The sequence below is a fragment of the Schistocerca cancellata genome, chromosome 1, assembly GCF_023864275.1.
Source record: "Schistocerca cancellata isolate TAMUIC-IGC-003103 chromosome 1, iqSchCanc2.1, whole genome shotgun sequence".
In the NCBI taxonomy this organism is placed as follows: domain Eukaryota; kingdom Metazoa; phylum Arthropoda; class Insecta; order Orthoptera; family Acrididae; genus Schistocerca; species Schistocerca cancellata.
Genome location: NC_064626.1, coordinates 382,572,194 through 382,598,042, shown reverse-complemented (window position 1 = coordinate 382,598,042; position 25,849 = coordinate 382,572,194). Strand labels below are relative to the sequence as shown.

General features: G+C 38.9%; 1 protein-coding gene across 2 annotated transcripts in view; it reads left to right on the top strand.

Annotated features, from left to right (window-relative positions):
• LOC126175221 (luciferin 4-monooxygenase) overlaps positions 1-25,849 on the top strand; it is a 270,984-nt gene that overhangs the window by 144,335 nt on the left and 100,800 nt on the right. For both annotated transcript variants that reach the window (XM_049921853.1, XM_049921862.1), the window contains exon 2: positions 6,571-6,701. In XM_049921853.1, coding sequence (XP_049777810.1) covers positions 6,588-6,701 — 114 coding nt within the window. In that variant the 5' untranslated portion in view covers positions 6,571-6,587. The remainder of the gene's footprint in view (positions 1-6,570; positions 6,702-25,849) is intronic.

Below are 25,849 nucleotides of genomic sequence, written 5' to 3'. Positions count from 1 at the left end.
AGTTTTAGAGAAGGAGAGCCCCTCCGTCACTGCACTGGGCATAATGATGAGCACCAAAAGCTCTACTGTCACATCTACATCTACATCCACATTTATACTCTGCAAACTACTGTGAGGTGCATGGCAGATGGTATGTCCCATTGTATCAGTTATTAGGGTTTCTTCCTGTTCTGTTCATGTAGGGAGTGTGGGAAGAATGATTGTTTGAATGCCTCTGTGCTTGCACTAATTATTCTAATCTTATCCTCATGAACCCTTTGTGAACAATACATGGGGGTTTTAGTATACTCCTAGAGTAATCATTTAAAGATGGTTCTTGAAACTTTGTCAATAGACTTTCTCAGGTTAGTTTATGTTTATCTTGAAGAGTCTTCCAGTTCAGTTCCTTCAGTATATCTGCAACACTCTCCTACAGATTAAACAAACTTGTGACCATTCATGCTGCTCTACTCTGTATACACTCAGCATCCCCTGTTAGTCCTATCTGGTTCGGGTCCCACACAGTTGAGCAATATTCTAGAACTGATCACACAAGCGATTTGTAAGCAACCTCCTTAGTAAACTGATTGCACTTCCACAGTATTCTACCAATAAATCAGAGTCTACCACTTGCTTTACCCGCAACTGAACCTATGTGATCATTCAATTTCTTATCCCTACAAAGTGTTACAACCAGGTATGAGTTGGCCAATTCCAACATTAGCTCATCGATATTATAGTCATAGGATACTATGTTTTTTGTTTTGTGAAGTGCACAATTTTACATTTCTTAATATTTAGAGCAAGTTGCCGCTCTCCACACCACATTGAAATCGTATCAAGATCTGACTATATATATGCAGCTTCTTTCATGTAGTACTTCATTATAGGTAACTGCATTGTCAGCAAAAAGCTTGATTTTACTATCAATATTATCTGATAGGTCATTAATTCAAGTGTGAATAGCAGTGGACCCAACACACTTCCCTGGGGCACACCTGAAGTTACTTCTACATCTGACAATTACTCTCCATCCAAGATAACATGCTGAATCTTCCCTACCAAAAAGTCCTCAATCCAGTCACAAATTACACTCGATACCCCATGTCGTCGCACTTTTGACAATAAGCGTAGGTGTGACACTGAGTCAAATGCATTTCAGAAATCAAAAAGTACTGCATCTATATGGTTGCATTGATACAGAGCTTTCAGTATGTCATGTGAGAAAAATGCAAGTTGGGTTTCACATGATTGATGTTTTCAAAATCTGTGCTGGTTGGCACTGAGAAGGTCATTCTGTTCAAGATACCTCATTATGTTTAAGCTCATAATATGCTGTAAGTTTCTACAACACAATGATGTCAAGGATATTGGACAGTAGTTTTGTGGACCACTTCTACTACCCTTATTGTAGACAGGTGTCACCAGTGCCTTTTTTTGAGAAATGGGCACAGTTTTTTGTTTGAGGGATCTACAGTAGATTACAATTAGGGGCTAAATCAGTTGCAAATTCAATATATAATCTGAAAGGGATACTGTCAGGGTCTGGAGCTTTATTCAATTTTAAGGATTTCAACTGTTTCTCAACACCAATGAGACTAATTCTTATTTCTGTGAAAACCGTTAGTGTGCTAATCAAGGATTCTCAATATGCAGGTCTATGTTATTGTCCTATATCTGGGTGCAATCAACCACTAATATGGCCTCATCAAGGAGATTGTGGGCAGAAAGTGATTGAAGGGTAGCAATTTAAAGATAACGGGGTGGGGGGAATGCTATGGCAAGTGCCATGGGTCATAAACCCTGTGACAATCTGGGCAAAAAGTAGGGTTACTAACAGATTTGCACCAATATTGACAGTTCATGAGTGGATCTTAGGAAATTTTAGTAGAGAGGTGTTATCATTATAGCTGGACTCTGACAATATCTCCTGGGCCTGCTGCAGCATGAGTGTAACTGCGAATGACAAAGTAATCATCAGAGACGTCAGTTTGGTTATCCAATTCACCACTAATTGTGTAAGGTCATGTGGGAGTTTGTTTGTGATTGTGCTGGTTAGTAGGCTGTACGAGCACAGCTAGCAAGGCCACTAAAGTTTGCTGTATTACAGGGGTTTGTTGATATTGTGTTACCTGTGTGCTTAGTTTAAGTATACCATAGATAGTTAATTTTCCCTAAGAAAAAGTGTTTTTAGGTGATTACACTTCCACCTGTGGTTGTCATCATAGTTCCCCAGATTCAGGACAAACCTCCACAAGCGTATTGAGTCAGAATTCATTATGTAAGTCTGTGGTACGTGTGTATCTGGGGGCATTGTTCTGTATGACTTACAGGCGGCGCTGATGTGTTGGAGCTGCATAACACCAGGTTGGAGCTGCATATAACATCAGTAGTCTATTATGAGGCCTGTCTAAAAAGTATCCGACCTTTGGCTAAAAAAAATATTTCGAATACCTGACAGGGCTGGGACCCTAATCCCCTTCAAAGTATGTCCCTTGTGCTCACACACACTTAGCCCACCGATCCTTCCACTGCCGGAAACACCTCTGGAATTCCTCTTTTGGAATGGTGTTCAGCTCTGTTGTCGTGTTCCACATTATCTCTTCTCTACTCTCAATATGTGATCCTTTCAGTAGTGTCTTCAATTTTGGAAACAATGAGAAATCACAAGGAGCCTAGTCTGGAGAGTAGGGAGGTTGGCGAATGGCTATAATTCCATGTTTGGCCAAGAAATTTTGGATCAAGTGGGATGAATGCACAGGAGCATTGTTGTGATGCAGTTGCCAGTTTTTTGCCATCCACATGTCTGGTCTTTTACGCCGAACTGCATCACTCAGTTTTTCAGGATAGCAAATGGGAAGTTGTGGTACAGAAAATGGCCCAGAGAGCATCAGTGTGTGTGTGTTTGTGTGTAGTGAGTGAAATGTTATGAAACAATGTGTGTATAGTGTGTGCAGTGACTGATAGTGAGATACGAGTGAACAGTGTGGCATTACATTATTTAATAAGTTATTTGTAAAAAAAAAGTTTTGTATACCAGGAGTAAATCTAATGATTGTCTCTAACTAGAAGTCTGTAAATGTATGTATGTGTATATGAATTAGCTTATTTTAAATTGATCTAAACTTGTAAATACTTTGACATGTCCTATATCCTTGCAAAAAGAGATCTACAGATGAATAAAGCTACTACTACTACTATAAGTGCACATTTATTTTTAGGGCTTATGTACACAAACACCAGGAATTATGTTGTATCTGCTGATAACAACATTTTAAATCATTACACTCCTGCTATTGCAGTTCCTCAGCAATGGATCGCTCTCACCATACTTCCCTGTTCATAATGACTTTTTTTTTTAAAGAACTAAGTCTACTCAATCTGAAAATTACGTATCTCACAAACTGCTTACACATATTTAGACAAACTGATTTTGCTGCTAGGTTGCAAAAAACTGTCAGGAGCTTCTTTACCAAAGACTATATTTAACATGAATGCATAATTGGCATTTAATTAATAAAACATTCTACATTTAAAGCCCCAAATATGAATATTCAAACTTTGCTTTTTTCTTTCTCCTTTGATTTGTTTTAATAAAATCAGAATGATGTTATTTTCATTAACATTTTGTCTCATATTGGCTTAAAATTGTAACAATGTAAAACCCTGTTTCTTTTACAGTTGTATTGTTGAAAAAAAGCTATGAGTCCACATAGTTTTTACAATTCAATACTAGAAATCCAGGATTGCTAGCTACTTATTGAACAGCCTATCTTTTGATTTTAAACTAAAAATCTAATTTATAACATATTGTCTTCAGACATACCTAAATATTCCATATCCCTATTTACCTACATTCTTTGCCCATTAGTTTCCACAAAATAATAAAATATAAACAACTTCTACTCCAAGGAGCACTTTAAACTATGGAACAAAAATACTCTTCTACTTTGTGTATGATATTTCTGTCCTTATATCATCCCAGAATACAGCTACACACATGTTTCAGAAGCTACCCACTATAATGTGGGATAGATCAAGCCTTGTATTTTTGAAAAATGTATCTAAAAGTGCTATATAAGAATAACTCTCATTAGCTCCATGTCTTCCTCAGATGTAAGGCAACAGACCATAGACTTAGACTAACTCAATATATCAAATTGTGCCATGCCTCAGTCCCCTTACAACAGTGTACTTCATTATAATGTCATTTAAATCCATTGCAATTTGTTGTCTGATAGCTTCTTAATTTATGTACATCATTCTAGTTCAGCTTGCTTCTCTTAGGTGTGACAATGGCTAGTTTTCATACTGCCCACCAGTCACTGCAACCTCTCCAGCCAAGGAGGTACCAGTTCTTGTCTGAGCCATAAGACGTCTCTCCATATACACTCCTGGAAATGGAAAAAAGAACACATTGACACTGGTGTGTCAGACCCACCATACTTGCTCCGGACACTGCGAGAGGGCTGTACAAGCAATGATCACACGCACGGCACAGCGGACACACCAGGAACCGCGGTGTTGGCCGTCGAATGGCGTTAGCTGCGCAGCATTTGTGCACCGCCGCCGTCAGTGTCAGCCAGTTTGCCGTGGCATACGGAGCTCCATCGCAGTCTTTAACACTGGTAGCATGCCGCGACAGCGTGGACGTGAACCGTATGTGCAGTTGACGGATTTTGAGCGAGGGCGTATAGTGGGCATGCGGGAGGCCGGGTGGACGTACCGCCGAATTGCTCAACACGTGGGGCGTGAGGTCTCCACAGTACATCGATGTTGTCGCCAGTGGTCGGCGGAAGGTGCACGTGCCCGTCGACCTGGGACCGGACCGCAGCGACGCACGGATGCACGCCAAGACCGTAGGATCCTACGCAGTGCAGTAGGGGACCGCACCGCCACTTCCCAGCAAATTAGGGACACTGTTGCTCCTGGGGTATCGGCGAGGACCATTCGCAACCGTCTCCATGAAGCTGGGCTTCGGTCCCGCACACCGTTAGGCCGTCTTCCGCTCACGCCCCAACATCGTGCAGCCCGCCTCCAGTGGTCTCACGACAGGCGTGAATGGAGGGACGAATGGAGACGTGTCGTCTTCAGCGATGAGAGTCGCTTCTGCCTTGGTGCCAATGATGGTCGTATGCGTGTTTGGCGCCGTGCAGGTGAGCGCCACAATCAGGACTGCATACGACTGAGGCACACAGGGCCAACACCCGGCATCATGGTGTGGGGAGCGATCTCCTACACTGGCCGTACACCACTGGTGATCGTCGAGGGGACACTGAATAGTGCACGGTACATCCAAACCGTCATCGAACCCATCGTTCTACCATTCCTAGACCGGCAAGGGAACTTGCTGTTCCAACAGGACAATGCACGTCTGCATGCATCCTGTGCCACCCAACGTGCTCTAGAAGGTGTAAGTCAACTACCCTGGCCAGCAAGATCTCCGGATCTGTCCCCCATTGAGCATGTTTGGGACTGGATGAAGCGTCGTCTCATGTGGTCTGCACGTCCAGCACGAACGCTGGTCCAACTGAGGCACCAGGTGGAAATGGCATGGCAAGCCGTTCCACAGGACTACATCCAGCATCTCTACGATCGTCTCCATGGGAGAATAGCAGCCTGCATTGCTGCGAAAGGTGGATATACACTGTACTAGTGCCGACATTGTGCATGCTCTGTTGCCTGTGTCTATGTGCCTGTGGTTCTGTCAGTGTGATCGTGTGATGTATCTGACCCCAGGAATGTGTCAATAAAGTTTCCCCTTCCTGGGACAATGAATTCACGGTGTTCTTATTTCAATTTCCAGGAGTGTATCTTCAGACACACTTACAACACATTTATCATTTCAATGACAGTATCCACTCTTTACTTGTACATTACTTGATGTATTGTAATCCTGGTGTGAACAGCTTATATATAGCATTTTCACCCAAGCAGGTGAAGGGTGTGGCACTGTCATTCTCAGCAGTGACAGCATCTCATATTTGTTCTGCATGGGAATGAATGTACAAACCTGAGTTCTGAGTGAGCCCTTCCATCCCCATATAGGATCTGTGGATTTACTGCTGACACATTATACACAGTCAAGTAACAAGCCATGATAAGCTCTTTATTTCCTGATGAGGAGACAGTGTCCATGGGAGAGGATAGTTCATACACTCATAGAAAGGTAGTGAGGAGATGACACCAAACAGCATGTTTAATTTCTGTGTAACATTTTATTTTATTTGTCAACAGCTAATCTTTTAATTTGTTATTTACACTAGATTGTTTTTGCTTACCTGATTTTCTATTGAGATAAGATGTATAACCTCACATGATAATTCCCTCACTGCAAGTATTTTCATATACTGGTCAAAATAATCAAAGTTATTTGTAAGTGTAAAGCAGAATGAAGTATGTTACTTCCATTTAAAATCCAAGTGTGTGCATGTGCATACAAACACACACACACACACACACACACACACACACACACATGCTGATAACCACAATACAATAGGTGTACCATTATACATTCAGCCATGCAGGAAATATGCCTTAATTATTATTTTGTGAAAAGTAAATTATATAATTCATTTTTCCTTTCAGAATTGCATAAGGAAGCCATGCATAGAAGGAATATTATTCAAGGACCTTCTGAATTCCAGCCAGTGCCACAGTGTTCTCTTGGCCAACACCTTTATGAACGGTTACAGCTCCATGGTGGTAATGTTGCTCAGGTAGGACTAATGACATATAATAATGTATTCTGTGAATCTCATCATGAAAGAGGATTTGCGAAATATACAAAGGTTAAAGAAAGCAAACAAAATGGTATTTTGTATTGTGAATTACTGTAACACAGTGTACATGTAATCAGATCATTGTGACAGTCAGCCTCTTGTATTTTAGAAATGCTGCTACGATTTTAGGTTCTGCTGCTTACATTTAAGAATAAATAAACAGTTTCATGCTACACATATACTTTTTTCTGCACAGGCAGAGGTAAATATTTCTGTAGCTAAGCTGCATTCCATGTACAATCACATGAACATTGTATGTGATTAATTTAGCTTCTTGAATAGATTTTAAAATGTTTGTCTGGCTGGGGCTTAAATGTAGATCTTAATTATGACCAGATCAAAAGACTGAATTATAGGAATGTCTGCCAAATCAGTGGTAACACTGATGAGATGTTTCTAAGTTTGATAGCTCCAGTGCTTTTGAGACTGGACAAAAGTTATTGGATAACCTGAGTAAGTCAGAATCAGTCTTATAGTACAGGCCATAAGATCCCAGCTAAGGTTGAAAAGGAAAAGGTTAAGAAGACCAAGAGGGTTTTAATGATAACCGGTAGTTAAGGAAAAATAGGAGCCATAACTGGTATAGAACTCTATGGCAGATGATCACTAGGTAACTGTTTCCTTTACACTGAGTGTAGGACTCAGTTAAGTTACATGTGATTTAAGTTCTTTGGAGGAAGATCTTGAAAAATGTGTTCTTGTAACTATAGATCTTTTTGTCCTGTGAATCATTTTAATACATTGTTTATAGATATGCTTTAGGACAAATCAGAGGTAACACAATTAATTTATAATTATCATAGTTATTAACTGAGATTACTAATCAACACAATCAAAATAAATAATAATATAAAGTGACATAACTATACAATTAACAATATTTAGTAAATCGGGTTTACTTATGCTCAAGGTAGAACTGTTTAACTTTATCTAATACTGATAAGTATTTTAAGTAAGAAGGCATATGGTTATACAATATAACTCCAATATAATATACTCCTATTTTCCATAAGTTTCTACTTACCGTGTCTAAATGCAGGTTAAGCTTCTGCCTAATTTTATATGTTTGAGGATGATTTCTTTTCTTAAAAAAAAAAAAAAATAAAAAAAAATAAAAAAATATATATATATATTATCCCTTTCGTGAAGATAGTATTTCCTTAAGGCAAGGGCAGTATTTTCAGACTTTTAAAAAGGGGTCTATAGAAAAAATCTTTTTCTGTATTTTAAATGTTTTTTAAAAAAATTTGGAGTTCCTGAAAACTGATTTCATACATCCATAGCAGTGGTATACTGCCATGGATCGTTGTCACCACTGACAAGCAGCTTGTATTCTGAGTGAGAATTCTAACACCATACATAAGGGTATTGAATTTTTTATTAAGACTGTTAAGTTTTATCTCCCACTTAAAATCCTCTTGAATACATATGACCAAAAATTTTGTGCAACTCACGTTTAAGCCATTTCTTCCTTCAATGATGAAAACAAGGTTTTCAGGCTAGATGTTTATGTGCTGTGAAAGTTAACTGCTACACTTACTTCAGAATTTATAGTGAGCCATTGTGCTAAACCTTGCACCACCAGTGTTGCAGTTTCCTGCAGATTTTCCTCACTGTGTGATCTTATTACAATATTGGTGCCATCTGCAAAAAATACTGTTGTTCCATCATCTGTTTTGTTGGTCAAGTTATTTACATACAACAGAAATAGGGTCTGGTCCCAGTACTGTTCTTTGATGGATCCATACTTGATTTTCTGTTCATTACTGAAAGCTGGAAATTCTGTGTGTTTCACTGTCTTCGTATTTTATTTCTGTAATCTGCTGATCATTGTTGAGGTATGACTGGATCCATCGTTTAGACTGGAATCTAATTCCATAATTACTTAACTTATGCAATAGAATGTCATTATTAATAACACTGAAGGTGTGATGTTCTGCTGGTTCTGTAACATGATATAGGATGGTGATGTAAAGTCTGAACAGGAGCTAAGACTTCCCATTATACAGTCTTGCTCACCTTATAGTTTCAGCACACTTGCCAACCTCTACCAATCGGACTTTGTTTCTTGAAGTGCTGTAATTAGTGCTGGAAGTTAAGTGTGCAAACCCAACATCCAATTCTCATAATAAATTTGATGCTCCTGATAGTCAACATATTATATTTTGTACTCTTGGGTGCAGTGACTATTAATTGTAAAGTTGTTTTAACATTTGAAACTTCACAATTGTGTTGATGAGGACTAAGTCCACAAATTTTCTCTCTTGCTTAACAGATTCCAATTGAGTGAATGTATAACAAGTTTTCTCTTGTCCCTATGACATCGTAGTCATCATTGCAGCTGCTCTTCCTCTATGGCCCGCATCATAACTCCAAGGCAGGAACCAACAACATGGAATAAATCACCCTACCCGCAGGTTCCGTGAACATGGTATGATGTTTATCTTTATCCTGGCTTGCAGATACAGTGTGTCCATCCATTTCATTATACATGCACATAAACAAAACATTAATCCAAACAGTTCATTATCTAATTCATTAGGAAAAATAAGCTTTTTGTTTTACAGTAAAGATTCCTCCCCTGAGGTGAATGATGTAATCACTCCTATGAAATACTAACAAAACAGTAAACATTCAAAGTTAAAAACTAGTTTTAACCTTTTCACTGCAACCATTAATACATGTGTCGCTTTTATGTAAAATCAAAGATGTACCTGTATCTCATTTATAATAAACAACTTACTCTTGTTTGCTATGTGTGGAATGCTGCACAGTGAACTGTAAACCACCAATTGTAGGCAAATATTTGCCCCAGCTTCACTATAATTAAGTGTCTTAACGTTCCTACCAGATCATAATTCTTTCACTATGGATATGGGATGACAAATAATTATTACTCATACAGATCTTTTAACAGTTGTTTATAATATTTCTTGGATTACTCTCATGAACTACTCATTACCAGCAGTCATTTAGTAGAATTGCCCATATTTCATCCAATCTAATGTGTTGCTTGCAGAACTCAGACTTTATTAGCAATGCTCATAAAACTTTTGAAAATCTCGGAGCAAGTGCTACACCTTGGGTAAGCCAGTGAATACAGTTTTTAATAAACAGATACAAGGAGGGTTCACATGGAAGACTACTGAATTTAGTAAAGATGGAAGATAGTCGAGGTGCTACAAGAGGAAAAGAAAGAAAGGAAATGAAATACTAAAGGTGTTAGAACCTAAGAGGGAAAGAAGACAGACCCTAAAGACTGATACCCATCCCTGGATTTCCTCCCTTACAGATTGTTCACTGAGGAGCCAGAGGATGAAGTTGTTTGGCATGTCCTACAGAACAGACTTCCCCAGTTTCACCCAGACAGGCCCAAATAGTGATTCTATCACCTTTCTATTGAAGCCAAGTGGAGATGGTAGCAACCTGACACAGTAATCACCTTTGCATTTGTAAACTCCACATTCAAATTAAAACCAATTCCATTGACCAAATAACCAAAATCTTGCCTTAGAAAATCCTTATAAACCCATCAGTATTACTTATCATTTCGTCTAAAAGGAGTGTACAAGACTCTACAAAACTCCCAGAGCTATACTGGGATATGGCCCTGTTTAGTTATTACAGGGAATATCACATTCATTGTTATGAGGCCAGTTGCCTCACCAAATACCTCCAGCATCCATAAACTGCCTCCAAACCAGAGGAGTTACATGGTTTGAACAGTTAACAACTATTTGGTGTCAGGCATTCCATAATAAATTTTCTATCTTTCCAAACATGGAGAATAGCACACAAAACTCATACACTTGTGTCTTTTTTTTGTCATCATTAAGACAGCGTATGGTACAGATTAACAAACTCGGGTAAATTCATCTACTTTGCTACTTTGGAGGAACTTCAAAATTAACTGTACTAACTTCTGTAGTAACCTTCAATATACCGCTCTTTCTGCAGAAAGATTATCTCTACACAATCACTTAATTATGAAATAGCATCCCTATTTATCCACCCTCCTTTTTCTCTTAGGTATATGTTATCCTTTTCCTCTAGGTCCACTTATCCTTCCTATCAGATCATACACACATACATATTACAGTACAATACTCTGTTAATAGTGTTTACAACTCTACCTTCTCCTTTTATACATTTATATTGAGGTAGCTACACCTAGTGTAGCCTTTATTCATACTGCTTTTTAATCTGTCTTGTGTGCTATAAGTATTTTACTCTGCTGTACATAGTCATTCACTATTGTAATTTTGAATGTTTCAATACATGCCCTCCTATTACATGGTGTAATAGTCATACCTGGATGTTATCCCACCATGCTTACAATATACAGGAGCTAACATCCAGCTCCACTTAGAAAAAGAAGTAACTAGTCTAGGTTCTGTAATCTGTTTGCAGGCTACTGTTTGTTAATTCCTATTGTTTGCCACACACTAATGTAAAACTACATTAGTTGTAAAGGGATGTTTATTATGACATTTTTATGACTTATATCTTTTGATCTCATCTGTATTATAGAGACTTTTTTCCTTCCACTCAAAGGGTGTAATAAGAAAACAGCCTTTGGATGTGGGGTCCCTATGATTTTGTATGGAACTTCATAATGATGGAAAAACTTGCTCATTTCTTTATTTAACTATGAACTGTGATGAAAGAGATTCTCTTGCACTGTGTTAAAATTAGGGACACTTGCTTTTAAATTATGCTCTTGCATGTGACATTGTGCATGTCTATTTAAAATTACTTTTTGTACTATTGTTAGATTTACTTCTACCTTTTCTTGTAATTCACCAGTGGTACATCTTCCATTTCACACCAAGAAACATATTAACAGTGGTTTCCTATGAGATTTTTATCCAACACTTCTACTGTAGAAAATCCAATTGAGAAGTAAGTAATACAGTAAGGAGAACTTGAAACTCTGGAACCATCTGCACCTGCTCATGTGTTTTATAAAATAATATGAATGGCATAATCTTCCTAGGTCTTTTATAACTCTTTCAGGTAACAGTAAATAAATAATAATCAAGGCTTCACTGCTACAATTACATAAACTCAACATAAATATTCTATTCATTATTAACAGCCATTAAGTCAAAAGGAGATGCACTACCATTTATATAACCAATAATGTAAGCACACATAACATAAGGTGTCTTAAATGTAAGGAAAAATTCCCTCTGTTTAATAAAATATCACAGTAGTAATTATGTGAATTAACATGCTTAAACTTTAACACTCTAAGGGAAAACTTAATTAATATTATACTTTGTCACTGACTAGCAGTTATACTGAAAGTTCACATTTTCTGCAGTAGCAGACAAAACAGTTGATTTGTCAACAATTTTTCTAACATTAAACAGTGATGCAAATTCATGTTAACACTGTTTTCACCACTCTTCTCTGTAAACCAATATCTCTTTAGATAATTCCATTTTCCTCATGTGAGTAAATCAGAGTAAGTAATATTGTAGAAATCTTAACCAATATTGTAAACTAAATAAAAATGCTTCCAGTTTAGACACTGGTGTATGGGTGACACTCTGTATCAGATATACCCTATGGTATGCTAGCATAAAAGAATTGAATCACCTCTGGGCTTTGGGCACTAGACACATCTTAAATCTAGTCTTCTGACTCTCTCACTGAACACTACAGCACCAAGCATCTACATAAAGTAGCATGCCTAGAATTATGCAGTGTACATTACTAATAAAGCTTAGTTCTTCTACAGATAAAAAATTGCATAATAGTTTACGTAAAACACTCTATTCAAATACAGATTCCTGTACAAATACTTCTTACAGTAACAATAAAAATCACAATATGCTTTGGTACATTCACTCGTAGTCCACCTTCCTTGACAACAGACTGTGCTCAAAGTTTAAATCTTCGTCAAAACACTCATTATAGCTTAATTACCTGTAAAATATAGATTTACAAGCATGGTATACTTTTGTACACATCCAAAGACACGTAAATGTTTCCTTAAAATCTACTTCATAAGAATTTGTTACTTTAGAAACTTCCATTATTGGGGTATCAATAGCCTCCTTCTGTTCCTTCCTCAACCTCTCCATCTGTGCCATGATATCAATGCTTAGATTATTAAGTTCTCAGATAGTCCTTCCTTAGTCTTAGTTTGTTCCAAATTTTCAGTCATTCAATCTCTGATCTACCTGTTTCCACATTAGAATGAGGTGTATCTACAGATGACTCAGACGTTTCTCATGTTTTATTACTGACTAGGTCAACTACATGCTCCTCCAAACTAGCAAGTGTAAAGCCTGAAACAGTGGCTACATCCAAATCTTTGCTTTGTTCCGGTGCTCTCAGTCTTACTTGTATGCCCGTTATTTGATCGTGTATTCTGTTAAATTCCTGCTCAGTTTATTCTTTTGTTTCAAGTCTTTTTCACATATTGAAATTGCTCACTTGCCTCCACTTTGAACTGTTTCAGGATTTCCAAATTTAGCTTCTCTGGTAAAGTGGATGTCACATGTATTTCCTCCTTTTCCCTCTATGACTCATTGCTATGCTGTTCTAGTGTAGTGTATGTCCAAGTATGGTAGTTAACTCTTTTATATGACACAGTAATGACACAGTTGCTCACAAAATATTTTGAACCAAACTGGAATATCTGCATCCAGTTTTCTCATCACCAAGAGCATGCAGTGTCTTCCATAACATGCATCGGCTTAATATTGTAACAAGGCTAGCTATTCCATTATAATACACCCACAAACTCTGGTTGTGAAACCACTTGCAGTTTATCCCACAGCACAAAAAAAGAAAAAAAAACTTTTGGAAACTAAATCAACTTGGATTTTATGCAGCTCACCAGAAACTCGTGTGTAGATGCCGATGGGAAGCTGGATCAGTGTGTAGGTTGAGCTGCATCATCAGAAATGGGTGTGCCATTGACACTTCTGCTGCTGCTGCCACATGTTGACAAGCCACAGCTGCAATCCGCAACTGCTGTTGTAGACGCATCGTGGGATGAGTACAGTCAAAGCCCTTCAGAGTTGTAGTCGAAATCTTCCAACTCATGGACTAATTATTTTCTTCTCCATCTTGTTTGTAGTCAAAGGTTTAATAATTGTCCATTGACTATGCAAACCTCTTCAAAATTCTTGAGTCTCAGTGCTAGCAACAGATTTTGCACTACAGTGTATGGTGAGAAATATGGGTTTGCAGTAGTGTATGAATAGTGGCAGAATATGGGGGGGGGATAATATAATGGAATAATGGAAGCTGATTAATAATTGCTGCTTGAATAATTAAAAAAATAATTGGAAAGAATAATTGAAAGAAATTGGGGAAGGTACACATATCCTGGGTGAACTTTAACTGGTGCTAAAATCAACAGACCTTCAATGTCAATATATTTAAGACCAATATTCATTATTTAAAGTTACGTACTTCTTCTCAATAGTTCCATTGCGCATAGAGTTAATTATCAAAATACTGATGCAATATCAATCCTCTATTGCTCATGCAAATTCTTCTTGTCTGCTTTGATTCTCTTGATGCAGGATTCTCGGCATGGGCTAAATGATGAACAGCTGGGTTTTATTGGCACAACTATATACATAAACTTGGTCTTCCTAATACCTTTCATAACACTTTTTAATATATGATTGGAATGCATATTTTAGACAATACTGACACAGCAGTGCTAGTTGCACGTGCGACCGCTACGACTTATAGAAACAAAAATATGAATATCAGAAATTGATCAGTTGAAGAGAATATGTCTCCTTTTTTTGGTTTGTATTGCAACATTATCACTAACACAAAATAACTTGTTACTTTACCATTGATTATGTATGGCTTGCATGTATAACAAGAAAAGAATGAAGAAAGAGAAAATAATATGATCCATTACATGTACTTCTGCTGTCTGCACTTGGTACATTCTCAACATGTTGGTTCTTTCAATTACCTGCTATAAATTTTGCTAATGAACTGAACTCTCATTTTCACTTCTCTGTATTTAAAGTCTTCAAGTCTCACAATGACAGATCCCAATGATTGCAACTCAAAATAGTCTAGCCAAACATTAACACATTCTGATACATAATGTCTAACTATTATGCCAGACATCAAAGCTTTTTTTAACATAAAAGTGATTCATTTGTTTTGCATTCCTGTTGACACTGTTGGCAGCCCTCTTACTTCTAGCCATCCATGACACTGCCAACTCAGAATGCCAAACCATACATATAGCCTTATACAGCAAGTGAACACCATGCGTAACATGACCACTTGCAGCTGCCATTTTGTTATGGCACATGCACTCTTGTATAAGCACATACCAGGGTGTACAGTATCCTTTCTTATTCACTACTTAACAAATATCTGCTATCATGATCATCTTTAGCTGGTACTACTACCAATAGTGAAATGGGGCATTTGATAAAATGCTCTGTTAAATGACAAGCATAATTTTGGCTGTTGATCTTAGTAAATATTGACAACAGATATCAACTCATGCAAATTTGAATAATCAGAATTCACTAATGCTCTTTAAAATTACAAATTTTTGTTTATTGTTCTTGTTCTCCATGAATTTTATTTACTCCACACTGTACCTGTTGCATGTACAATGTTCCACTGGTTCTTTACATCAATATATGGAAGTGAAGTAAAGTCTGATCAGGAACTAAGACTTCCTTTTATTTAATCTTGCTCACCTTACTGTTTCAGCACACTTGTCAGCCTCAAAGTGCTGTAATTACTGCTTGAAATTGAGAGTACATATTCCACATCCAATTCTCAAAATAAATTCAGTGCTTTTGATAATCAATATACTGTACATTGCACTCTTATGTACAGTGACCACTAATTATACAGTAATTACATTGAAAAGGACTAAGCCCCCAAACAGTCTGACATATTTAACAGATTCCAATTGAAAGAATGGATACTAGTTTTCTCATGTCCTTGTGATATCATAAGCATTGTTAAAGCCAATCTTCCTCTATGGCCCATACCATACCTCCAAGGCAGGACCCAATGATATAGAATGAACGGCCTGACCAGCAGGTACCATGAATGTGGTATGAACTTATTGTCATCAAGGCTTGCAAGTATGCAGCATCCATCCATTTGATGATACCTGTGCATGAATAGAACATACATCCAAACAGTGGATTATGTAATTCATTACAAAAGTAAACTTTTTAAAGTGGCAATCATCATTTGATGATTCAAAAAATGCTTTTGCAACACATCACTTTACCAAAGTGACATATTGCACTACTAAAGCTTTACTAGGATCAAGAAATAGATACATGTTGTTCAACATCCACTGCTGTTAGTGTTTCATTTAAAATGGCTAAATTTGCTGACTGGATTGACTGTCCAGCTCTCAACCCCAGCTGTGAGTTAATTATCAGCATTTCATTATTTAAGAAGGCTGTTGATCTTGTAACATACCTTTTTTCCATAATTTTGCTGAAGCCTGAAAACTAAAATTAGCCTATAATTACCACTTTTACATTGGCACACTTCTTATCTAGCATTGTTACTTTTGTAGGTTTTAGTCTGTTTGGAAATGCATCATTCTCAACTGATAAATGTACTGTTTCTGCTAGTGATTCAACAATAAATATTGAACTAACTTTGATGATAGCATTTGGTATCTCATCAGCACCATTTTTTTTATCTGGCTTCTTGTCACGGTATGTATTTATCAACTGTTGCGCTCTGTCATGGTTGAAATTACTAGCTACTTGTCAGGGGTCAGTTAGTTTATTGTTTTCTTAATCAACTCTATATTCCTGTGATAAAATGTCCTTGCACCTATTTCTGTTATTGTTATGATTAACTGGCCTTGCACCTGTTTCTCTTTTATAACTTGCCAGGTTGCTTTAGTTTTATTGCTGGAATTACACGTCAATCAGTCATCGTCTAGCGTTTCTTTTTATTTTGATTTTTTTTAAATAACTTGTTTTAGTATTCATTTGTATCTTTTGAAGTAGGTAATGAAATCTCATTTTGATGTGGTATCTTTATCACCTGTTTGTTTTTGGAACAGAGTTAAATGTAGTTGTATTCTTGGGAAAAGCTATTTAAAAAAGATGCTTAAATGTGATCATAAACTTGTCATATTTGTCATTGGTATCATTACAGTTGTACACATCATTCCAATTTTTTCAATTCAGGAGAGAACAAAAATATTCCACATCTTCAGTACTGAAGTTCCTTATAGTGCATCTTACTCTTATAGCAAGAACAAACATGATTTATGGAACATAGTACTTTATAGAGCCAAAGTAAGACACAAGGAAGTACAGGTTGTGCATAGCACTGAACACATTGAATGTATAATGATAATACAGGTGTGATCATAAACTTGTCATATTTGTCATTGGTATCATTACAGTTGTACACATCATTCCAATTTTTTCAATTCAGGAGAGAACAAAAATATTCCACATCTTCAGTACTGAAGTTCCTTATAGTGCATCTTACTCTTATAGCAAGAACAAACATGATTTATGGAACATAGTACTTTATAGAGCCAAAGTAAGACACAAGGAAGTACAGGTTGTGCATAGCACTGAACACATTGAATGTATAATGATAATACAGGTTACAGAATAAGCCGAACACTCATTTGCGATCGCTTATGTAATCCTGTTTCTTTGACATTTCACCAGAGCATGCCAGGGGGTCAACCCATGTGGCCTCTATAAGCGAGCCCATGAACTGTATGGATGCATGATGTCTGAAATCGTGATTTGTGAAGATACATCACTCCTCCCTTCTAGGGGTTGGGAAAATCACACACAAACATAAAAATACTAGGCACAGAAAAATACATGGAAGAGAAAAAATGCATGATACATAAAACAATGCATTGTACAGCAAAAAGGCACTGATACCGAAAAAAGCATTGGTATCGAAAAAAAGCAGTGCTACTGAAAAAGATCAGTGGTTCTGAAAAAGAACACTGGTGCCGAAAAAGAGATACTGGTACCAAAAAAATTGCTGGTACTGAAAAGCACAGGTACTGGGGGAAAAAAATTATTGCTCTCATGAGGCACTGAGATTACTAGTCACAGAAAATTCCAACAGTGCTGGCATCCGTTTCATTACCTGACAATGAATGTCAGCTGCTGCAGCAGTATGTTGTGGGCAGCACTAGCAAATAGAGATGGAAGTGATGAGGGGTCAGTTTGGCATGGTGTCCCCCCTGTCATGAGAGGCCTTAGGACCTCATTGAGGTCAGTGGTCGGCACAGAAGGTGGCAGCAGGGTTGTCGGAGGCAATCTACATCTACATCTACATTTATACTCCGCAAGCCACCCAACGGTGTGTGGCGGAGGGCACTTTACGTGCCACTGTCATTACCTCCCTTTCCAGTTCCAGTCGCGTATGGTTCGCGGGAAGAACGACTGTCTGAAGGCCTCTTTGCGCGCTCTAATCTCTCTAATTTTACATTCGTGATCTCCTCGGGAGGTATAAGTAGGGGGAAGCAATATATTTGATACCTCATCCAGAAACGCACCCTCTCGAAACCTGGCGAGCAAGCTACACCGCGATGCAGAGCGCCTCTCTTGCAGAGTGTGCCACTTGAGTTTGTTAAACATCTCCGTAACGCTATCACGGTTACCAAATAACCCTGTGACGAAACGCGCCGCTCTTCTTTGAATCTTCTCTATGTCCTCCGTCAACCCGATCTGGTACGGATCCCACACTGATGAGCAATACTCAAGTATAGGTCGAACGAGTGTTTTGTAAGCCACCTCCTTTGTTGATGGACTACATTTTCTAAGAACTCTCCCAATGAATCTCAACCTGGTACCCGCCTTACCAACAATTAATTTTATATGATCATTCCACTTCAAATCGTTCCGCACGCATACTCCCAGATATTGTACAGAAGTAACTGCTACCAGTGTTTGTTCCGCTATCATATAATCATACAATAAAGGATCCTTCTTTCTATGTATTCGCAATACATGACATTTGTTTATGTTAAGGGTCAGTTGCCACTCCCTGCACCAAGTGCCTATCCGCTGCAGATCTTCCTGCATTTCGCTACAATTTTCTAATGCTGCAACTTCTCTGTATACTACAGCATCATCCGCGAAAAGCCGCATGGAACTTCCGACACTATCTACTAGGTCATTTATATATATTGTGAAAAGCAATGGTCCCATAACACTCCCCTGTGGCACACCAGAGGTTACTTTAACGTCTGTAGACGTCTCTCCGTTGATAACAACATGCTGTGTTCTGTTTGCCAAAAACTTCTCAATCCAGCCACACAGCTGGTCTGATATTCCGTAGGCTCTTACTTTGTTTATCAGGCGACAGTGCGGAACTGTATCGAACGCCTTCCGGAAGTCAAGAAAAATAGCCTGTATCTAATATTTTCTGGGTTTCATGAACAAATAAAGCGAGTTGGGTCTCACACGATCACTGTTTTCGGAATCCATGTTGATTCCTACATAGTAGATTCTGAGTTTCCAAAAACGACATGATATTCGAGCAAAAAACATGTTCTAAAATTCTACAACAGATCGACGTCAGAGATATAGGTCTATAGTTTTGCGCATCTGCTCGACGACCCTTCTTGAAGACTGGGACTACCTGTGCTCTTTTCCAATCATTTGGAACCTTCCGTTCCTCTAGAGACTTGCGGTACACGGCTGTTAGAAGGGGGGCAAGTTCTTTCACGTACTCTGTGTAGAATGGCCACGTGGGACCCAGCAAAAGAGGTGGTGGTCAATGTGGTTTCAGGTGCAGCAGTGGCTGCACTGGTGACAGCAGTTTAGGAGTGGGGGCAGAGGCAGGAACCCCAGACAGCGATCTGCCAGGCAGTGATCCCCACTGCCCACTGTGGCACGAACTTGACTATCTGTGATACAGGAACATGAGCAGGCATCAGCAGAGGTGGGGCTGGGAGAGGCGGTGGCCCCTCAGGAACAGACCCCACTGTGTGCGGCCACAGGTGGTCAAAGTGACGCTATGTCCACCCATCAGGAGTGCAGGATGGTGAACACTACTAGCCTGACAAAAAGATGCAAATTCTCGAGAAACAAACTGAGGGTCATTATTGGTAACCAAGGTATACGGAACTGCAAAAATCTTAGACAGGGCTGAAATAGTGGCAGCCACAGATGAGGATGGACAATGCACCATGTAGGGAAACTTGGAACAGGTGTCCACTACAATGAGACAATGCTGATTTAGGAAGAGCTAAGCAAAATCAGTATGTAGACACTCCGATGGACACTGCAGCATTAGCCAGGGGGAAAAAGACAGCCATGGGGCCACCTGTTGCTGAACACAGATTTTTACATAAAAGCACGTGATGGGGCTGAGCAACAGTGTATGCGTCTGGTTAAAACTTATAGAAGTATGCAACTTTACCTGTAAATGCCTGCCGTTCCTTAATAGACGTCAGCTGCAGCAAAGCCACAATTGCTTCAACATAGTGATGCAATGGCTTGATCCTTGTATGAGGAACCTGAAAACCTAGCTACTCAACTGATGGCTGAAAAAATTAAGATTTGGCAAGATTGCACTTGAGACCTGCAGAATGCAATACAGAAAACAATGATCAGAGACTGCTATGGTAGTCTGTGATGGAAGAGCCAGACACAGAGGCTGTCAGTGACCCCAAAAGGCAAGCTTTGATATTGTTATAGGCCGACAGGTGTATTAGCCAAGGGGAAAAAGACAGCCATGTGGCCACCTGTTGCTGAACACAGTGAATGCAACCTGTGATAAGCCACATAGTGTCCTCATCTATACTCTACCATTACACATACTGGCAGGCCAAAACTTTGGTGCAAGAGGTCCTCCAATGACCAACATGCAGAAGCCACAGCACATTACAGCATAAGGAAGTGAGATTCACAACCTGTGCAGCAGCACTCACTGTAACTAACAAAAGAACCCCATCAAACACAGAAAGGTGGTGCTGGATGGAGGAGTAATTATGCAAGGGATCTGAAGCAAGGATGGGGTTTTTTATGACCACCAATGCTGCACAAAAGAAAGGATCCGACTAAGTACAGGATCTGTGGTGACAGCCAATGCTATTGTGGCACTAGTGATAGGAAAACCATTGACCATGTTCTGGTTCTCAATTTCTAAATAGAAACAAAGCAGCTAATCCTGACTGAACGCCAGGTCCAGCCTGTTCGGAAGGTGAGATAATGCAACCGGCATTGACGTGTTGCGCCATTGGCCAGTAATGGATCTGATAATGATAACACAAGAGGAAGAGAGCCTGCTGCTGCAAATGATGTGTTGTCTAGCCGGGCATGGAAGCCAAAGGGTTGAAAAGAGCAACCAACGACTTCTGATCTGTGATTAAATGGAACTTAAAACCATGCAAGAAGATGTGAAATTTCTAGAGGGCAAACACAATTGCTAAAGCCTCCTTTTCAATGTGAGAAAAATACTGTTGCTGAATGGGAGGTAAAAACTGAGAAGCATAAGCAAAAGGTTGTTCAGACTCATCTGCATATTTTTATGCTAACACTGCACCAAGACCATGCTGAGAGGTATCTGTAGCCAACACAAGATGCTGACACGGTTGCAAAATGGCCAGACATAAAACACATTGAAGCTTTTTTTAATTAAAAAAAATTGCACAGTCACAAGTCAGGGGCCAGAAAAAAGGGAGATCTTTACATAAAAGTATGTGAAGGGGCTGAGAAACAGTGTATGCACCTGGTTAAAACTTATAGTAGTATGCAACTTTACCTGTAAATGCCTGCCGTTCCTTAAAAGACATCGGCTGCAGCAAAGCCACAATTGCTTCAACATAGTGATGCAATGGCTTGACCCCTGCATGAGGAACCTGAAAACCCAGCTACTCAACTGATGGCTAAAAAAAATTAAGATTTGGCAAGATTGCACTTGAGACCCGCAGAATGCAATACAGAAAACAATGATCAGAGATTGCTGAAGAGCCATACACAGAGGCTGTCAGTGACACCAAAAGGTGAGATTTGATATTGGTATAGGCCGACAGTTTATTGACATGAGAAGGTGCCTAGTAGTCTTATCCACGGGGAGCTGGAGGTACACTTCCAACAAATGTCTTGGAAAAGTAGTGACCACCTGATAATTTTGCAAGCAGCCTGTCAGGGTGGGGCAAAGGGTATGTATCTGTCATAGATGGTGCATTAATCATGACACTGAAGTCGCCTCAGAGGCAAAGTATACCCATTGGCTTCTTAATGATGACCAGTGATGTAGCCCATTCACTGGAAGAAATGAGCCAAATGACATCGAGCATTGTCAAATGGTCTAATTCAGCCTTGACAGTCACGCAATGGGACAGGCACCCACCATGCCCAAAAAACAAAGGGAGGTGGATTCTTCCATGATAATGTGGGCCTAAAAACTGGTAGCACAACCAAGTCCAGGGGAAAACAGTGACGAAAATTAAGAGCAGAGGGACTGCAGTTGCTAATATGGAACTTGATCTGACGCTAAAGCGTTAAACACATCTAACCCAGACAGGTCTGCAATATGGGAATGATCCACAACAAGGAAGGTGAGAGGGAGAACAACAGATTTGTAAGATACAGGAGAGGAGAACTGAGCTAGGATTGGAATCTGCTGTTTATTGTAGCTAACCAACTTCCATGTAACCTGTGAGAGAGAGGGAGCCCATGTCCACGTACATTTGTGCTGATACCAAAGTCACTGCAGCTCCTGTGTCCACTTGCAGTTTTAGCAGTTTATGAATCACATACAATTGTTAAACAATTTGTTCGAGAAGACAGCTGCTGTAGAGATATAGTTTATGCCCATTGGTACTACTGTGTCTGGCACATTTGAAGAGATTCTGATTCAGTGTGGCCTTTCTTTTGACACTTGTTGCAAACAGCCCAACATGCAGGGCAGGCAGTCTGCTCCTGTTGGATGAGGCAGTATGGGTTCGTGCAAGATGGAAGGGGGCACGTGGACACTGTTGTGACACAGCCTGTTGCTGCTGTGGCCGTAACCAATGCTGCCCCATGCGATGCTGTGATGAAGGTTGTACTACTGCAGTGGCTTCCTGGTCATCCAGAACACCTGAGTGTGCCTAATAGGAGTTAACTGAGCAACTTCCAGTACAGCCATCCATGCAGAAATCTGATTTCCTGTGGATTGTGGCATTTGAAAGGACTGTGCGATATTGAGCAGATCTGTAAGCATTAGATTCTCACATTGAAGTGCTTTTTCATGGACTTCTTTATCTGGGGACCAGACAAGTAATAACATCATGCACCATGTGATCAGCAAAGGATTCCTGATGTGTACTAGTGACAAATTTGCAACAATGGCACAACCTGTGTAATTCTGCAGCCCAGCTTTGTAAGATTGGCTTGGGCATTTCTGACAATGGTAAAATTCTACATGCATTCTGCCACAGTAAGATTGAGAGAATCTTGCATATTTCATCAAATGATAAGCTGGATGGTTCTTGCAAAGGTGCAAGTTGGCATAACAACTGATGCGAGCATGACAAAAGCCAGGAAAAAACGAAAACCCTACACAGGTTTGCCTAATTCATGTGAAAAATCTGGTAATGTTGGCATAACTGTGTCTCATAGGAGTCTCAGTCTTCAGCTGATTCATCATCTGCCGGAAAGGGTGACAGTTGCACTGATGGAAGAATAATCTGCCACGAACACGCAGATGCCACTTGGCTGAGAGCAGTTGTGAGAGCCTACTGTTGTGACATGGTAGTGTGTTTCTTCCATCAGGTTACAGAATGGGCCAAGCACTAGTTTGTGATCACTTAAATAACTCTCTTTCTTTGGCGGCTTGCCAGAGAGTGCTAGGGGGCCAATCAGGTGGGCTCTATAAGCGGGCCTGTGAACTGTATGGATGCATGATCTCTGAAATTGGTGTGCATCATGAATGAAGGTGCATGAGTATATTTGCATGTGTATATCAACATCTGGTCAGTGATAGGTGCAGAAGTTGCTGTTTTCCAAGTTGATTCAGTTACAGTTGGGCTTATGTTGAATGACTGTATTAAATCTATAAATAGTCTTTGAATTTCTTGGATTTCAAGAAATTAGGATTGAAGTCACCACATTTGATTATACTTTTCTTGGGAGGGTCAATTTATTTCAGAAGTTCCTCCAGGTGATTATAAAAAGGCCAGAAACCGTGCCATGTGTGTGTCTGAGCTGCATTTGCATGAGAATGTGTGTGTGGACTATTTCAGAAGAAGGCCTTCTGGTTGAAAATTTATGTATTTAGTAGTCTTTCTGTTGTGCCTGTCTGTGAGTCAGCATCTCCATTATATGACAGGTAGCAATCAGACCTTTCCATAATATTGTCATAAATGGAATATATTATTTCATGCTTGCCTATGCACCTCATTTTTTGCACTAGTGTCTCTAATGAAAAAAATCCTGAATATTTCTGGGCATGGGATTGGTACACTAGATGTGTGTTTCTGCTTCTCTTCTGTTGAGATGTACCAGTTTCCACAGAGGTAAATAAAGCATTACTATTAGAACAAATTAATGTCAGTAGATGCTTCACCAGCCATTTGAAACAAAAATAGTAAGTGGTACAAAGATACCTTAACTGCTGAAAAGCTACGCAGTTGACTGTGGGCTTTTTTTCAGCAATTTCTTCAAAAAGGCAGTTTTGAAATAAACAGAATTACCCTTGAAATAACTACTAGCAAAATAGAATACTGCAGATTTGTTCAGTTGTGGACCTGAAAGAAAATCCATTTAGTGTCTTCCAGGAAAACATAAGAAGCCTTATAAGTAACGAGGATGAACATCTGATAAGAATATTTCGCTTTTTGAATGTGAAATTTTATTAGATGTGTAAGGTTAGCAATTAACTAGAGGAAATATTAATTGACTTTCTAATTACAAAATAACTTTCATTGCTAATATTTAATCTGAATATTGATTTAGCAATGAACATTACACATCTGATATTCCCAAAACAAGTAATTTTAGAGTGCAATTTCAGGAACAGGTGTCAAGCTGATATTCTGGAAATTTCTAATAAAGTAAAGAAAATTGAAGACAGTGAGTTTAATGTTTCATGTCTTCTACATAGTCTCCTCCCATTTGACTGTAAAGCACAGAACATTCATATAACCATGCAAAACAGTCAGAAAAGTCCTTCTTTCAAATATTGTTCAACTTTTGCATCACACTGACATGAATATCAGTTACATCATCAAAGCAATGACCCTTCATATGATTTCTGGACTTCATTATTTTATGGTAGGTTCATACTAATAACACCAGGTCTCATCACCCATGATGTTTTTTTCTAGAAAAAAAATTATCTGCATTTTACATTTCTCTGAAGGTGCAGCAGACATCCATATGTTACTTTTTTGTTCGGGAGTCAGGGGCTTTGGAACAAACTTTGCAGGTAGTCTTCCCTTCTTTAAAACATTCTGGAAACTCTCTTGAACACTTGATTCACTTGATTTAGAGATGTTACTCCACTGCAGTTTATGACACAGCAACATTGATGCATCCTCTATGTAACGCTGCCTACTCACAACTGACTGGTTGAATGCACATAACTTGTTTTCAGTTGCTACTTCAAGCTTCCGTTATAATTACTGTGCTGATGTTGCTTATATACTATGAATAAAATCTGTCTTGAAACTTTTTGCATGGATGATGTACGTGAAAAGATAATTATAAAATTGTATTCAAGTGGAATCAAGAACTGTCATATTAGCAGTCATTTACCAAATACGTGTACTATATGCAGCTTGTGTTTCGAAATGTGCATTAGTCCTGACATTGATAACTTCAATATATTGTTCCTGCTCTGCCACATTGCAAGGAAATATTGAATTTATACAAAGAAGGAGAACATGATTGGTCACAGGTGTGTTTGATTCATGATGGACTGCCACAGCGATGCTGAGAAAAGTGAAGTGGCAAGAACTTGAAGATAGATGCAAATCATCCTGACAGAGGTTACTTGTAAAGTTTCAAGAATCAACTTTAAGTAATGAATCTAGGAATACACTACAATCTCCTACATATTGCTCCCATATGGATTTTGAAGACAAGACTGAACTGATTACTGCACACACAGATGCA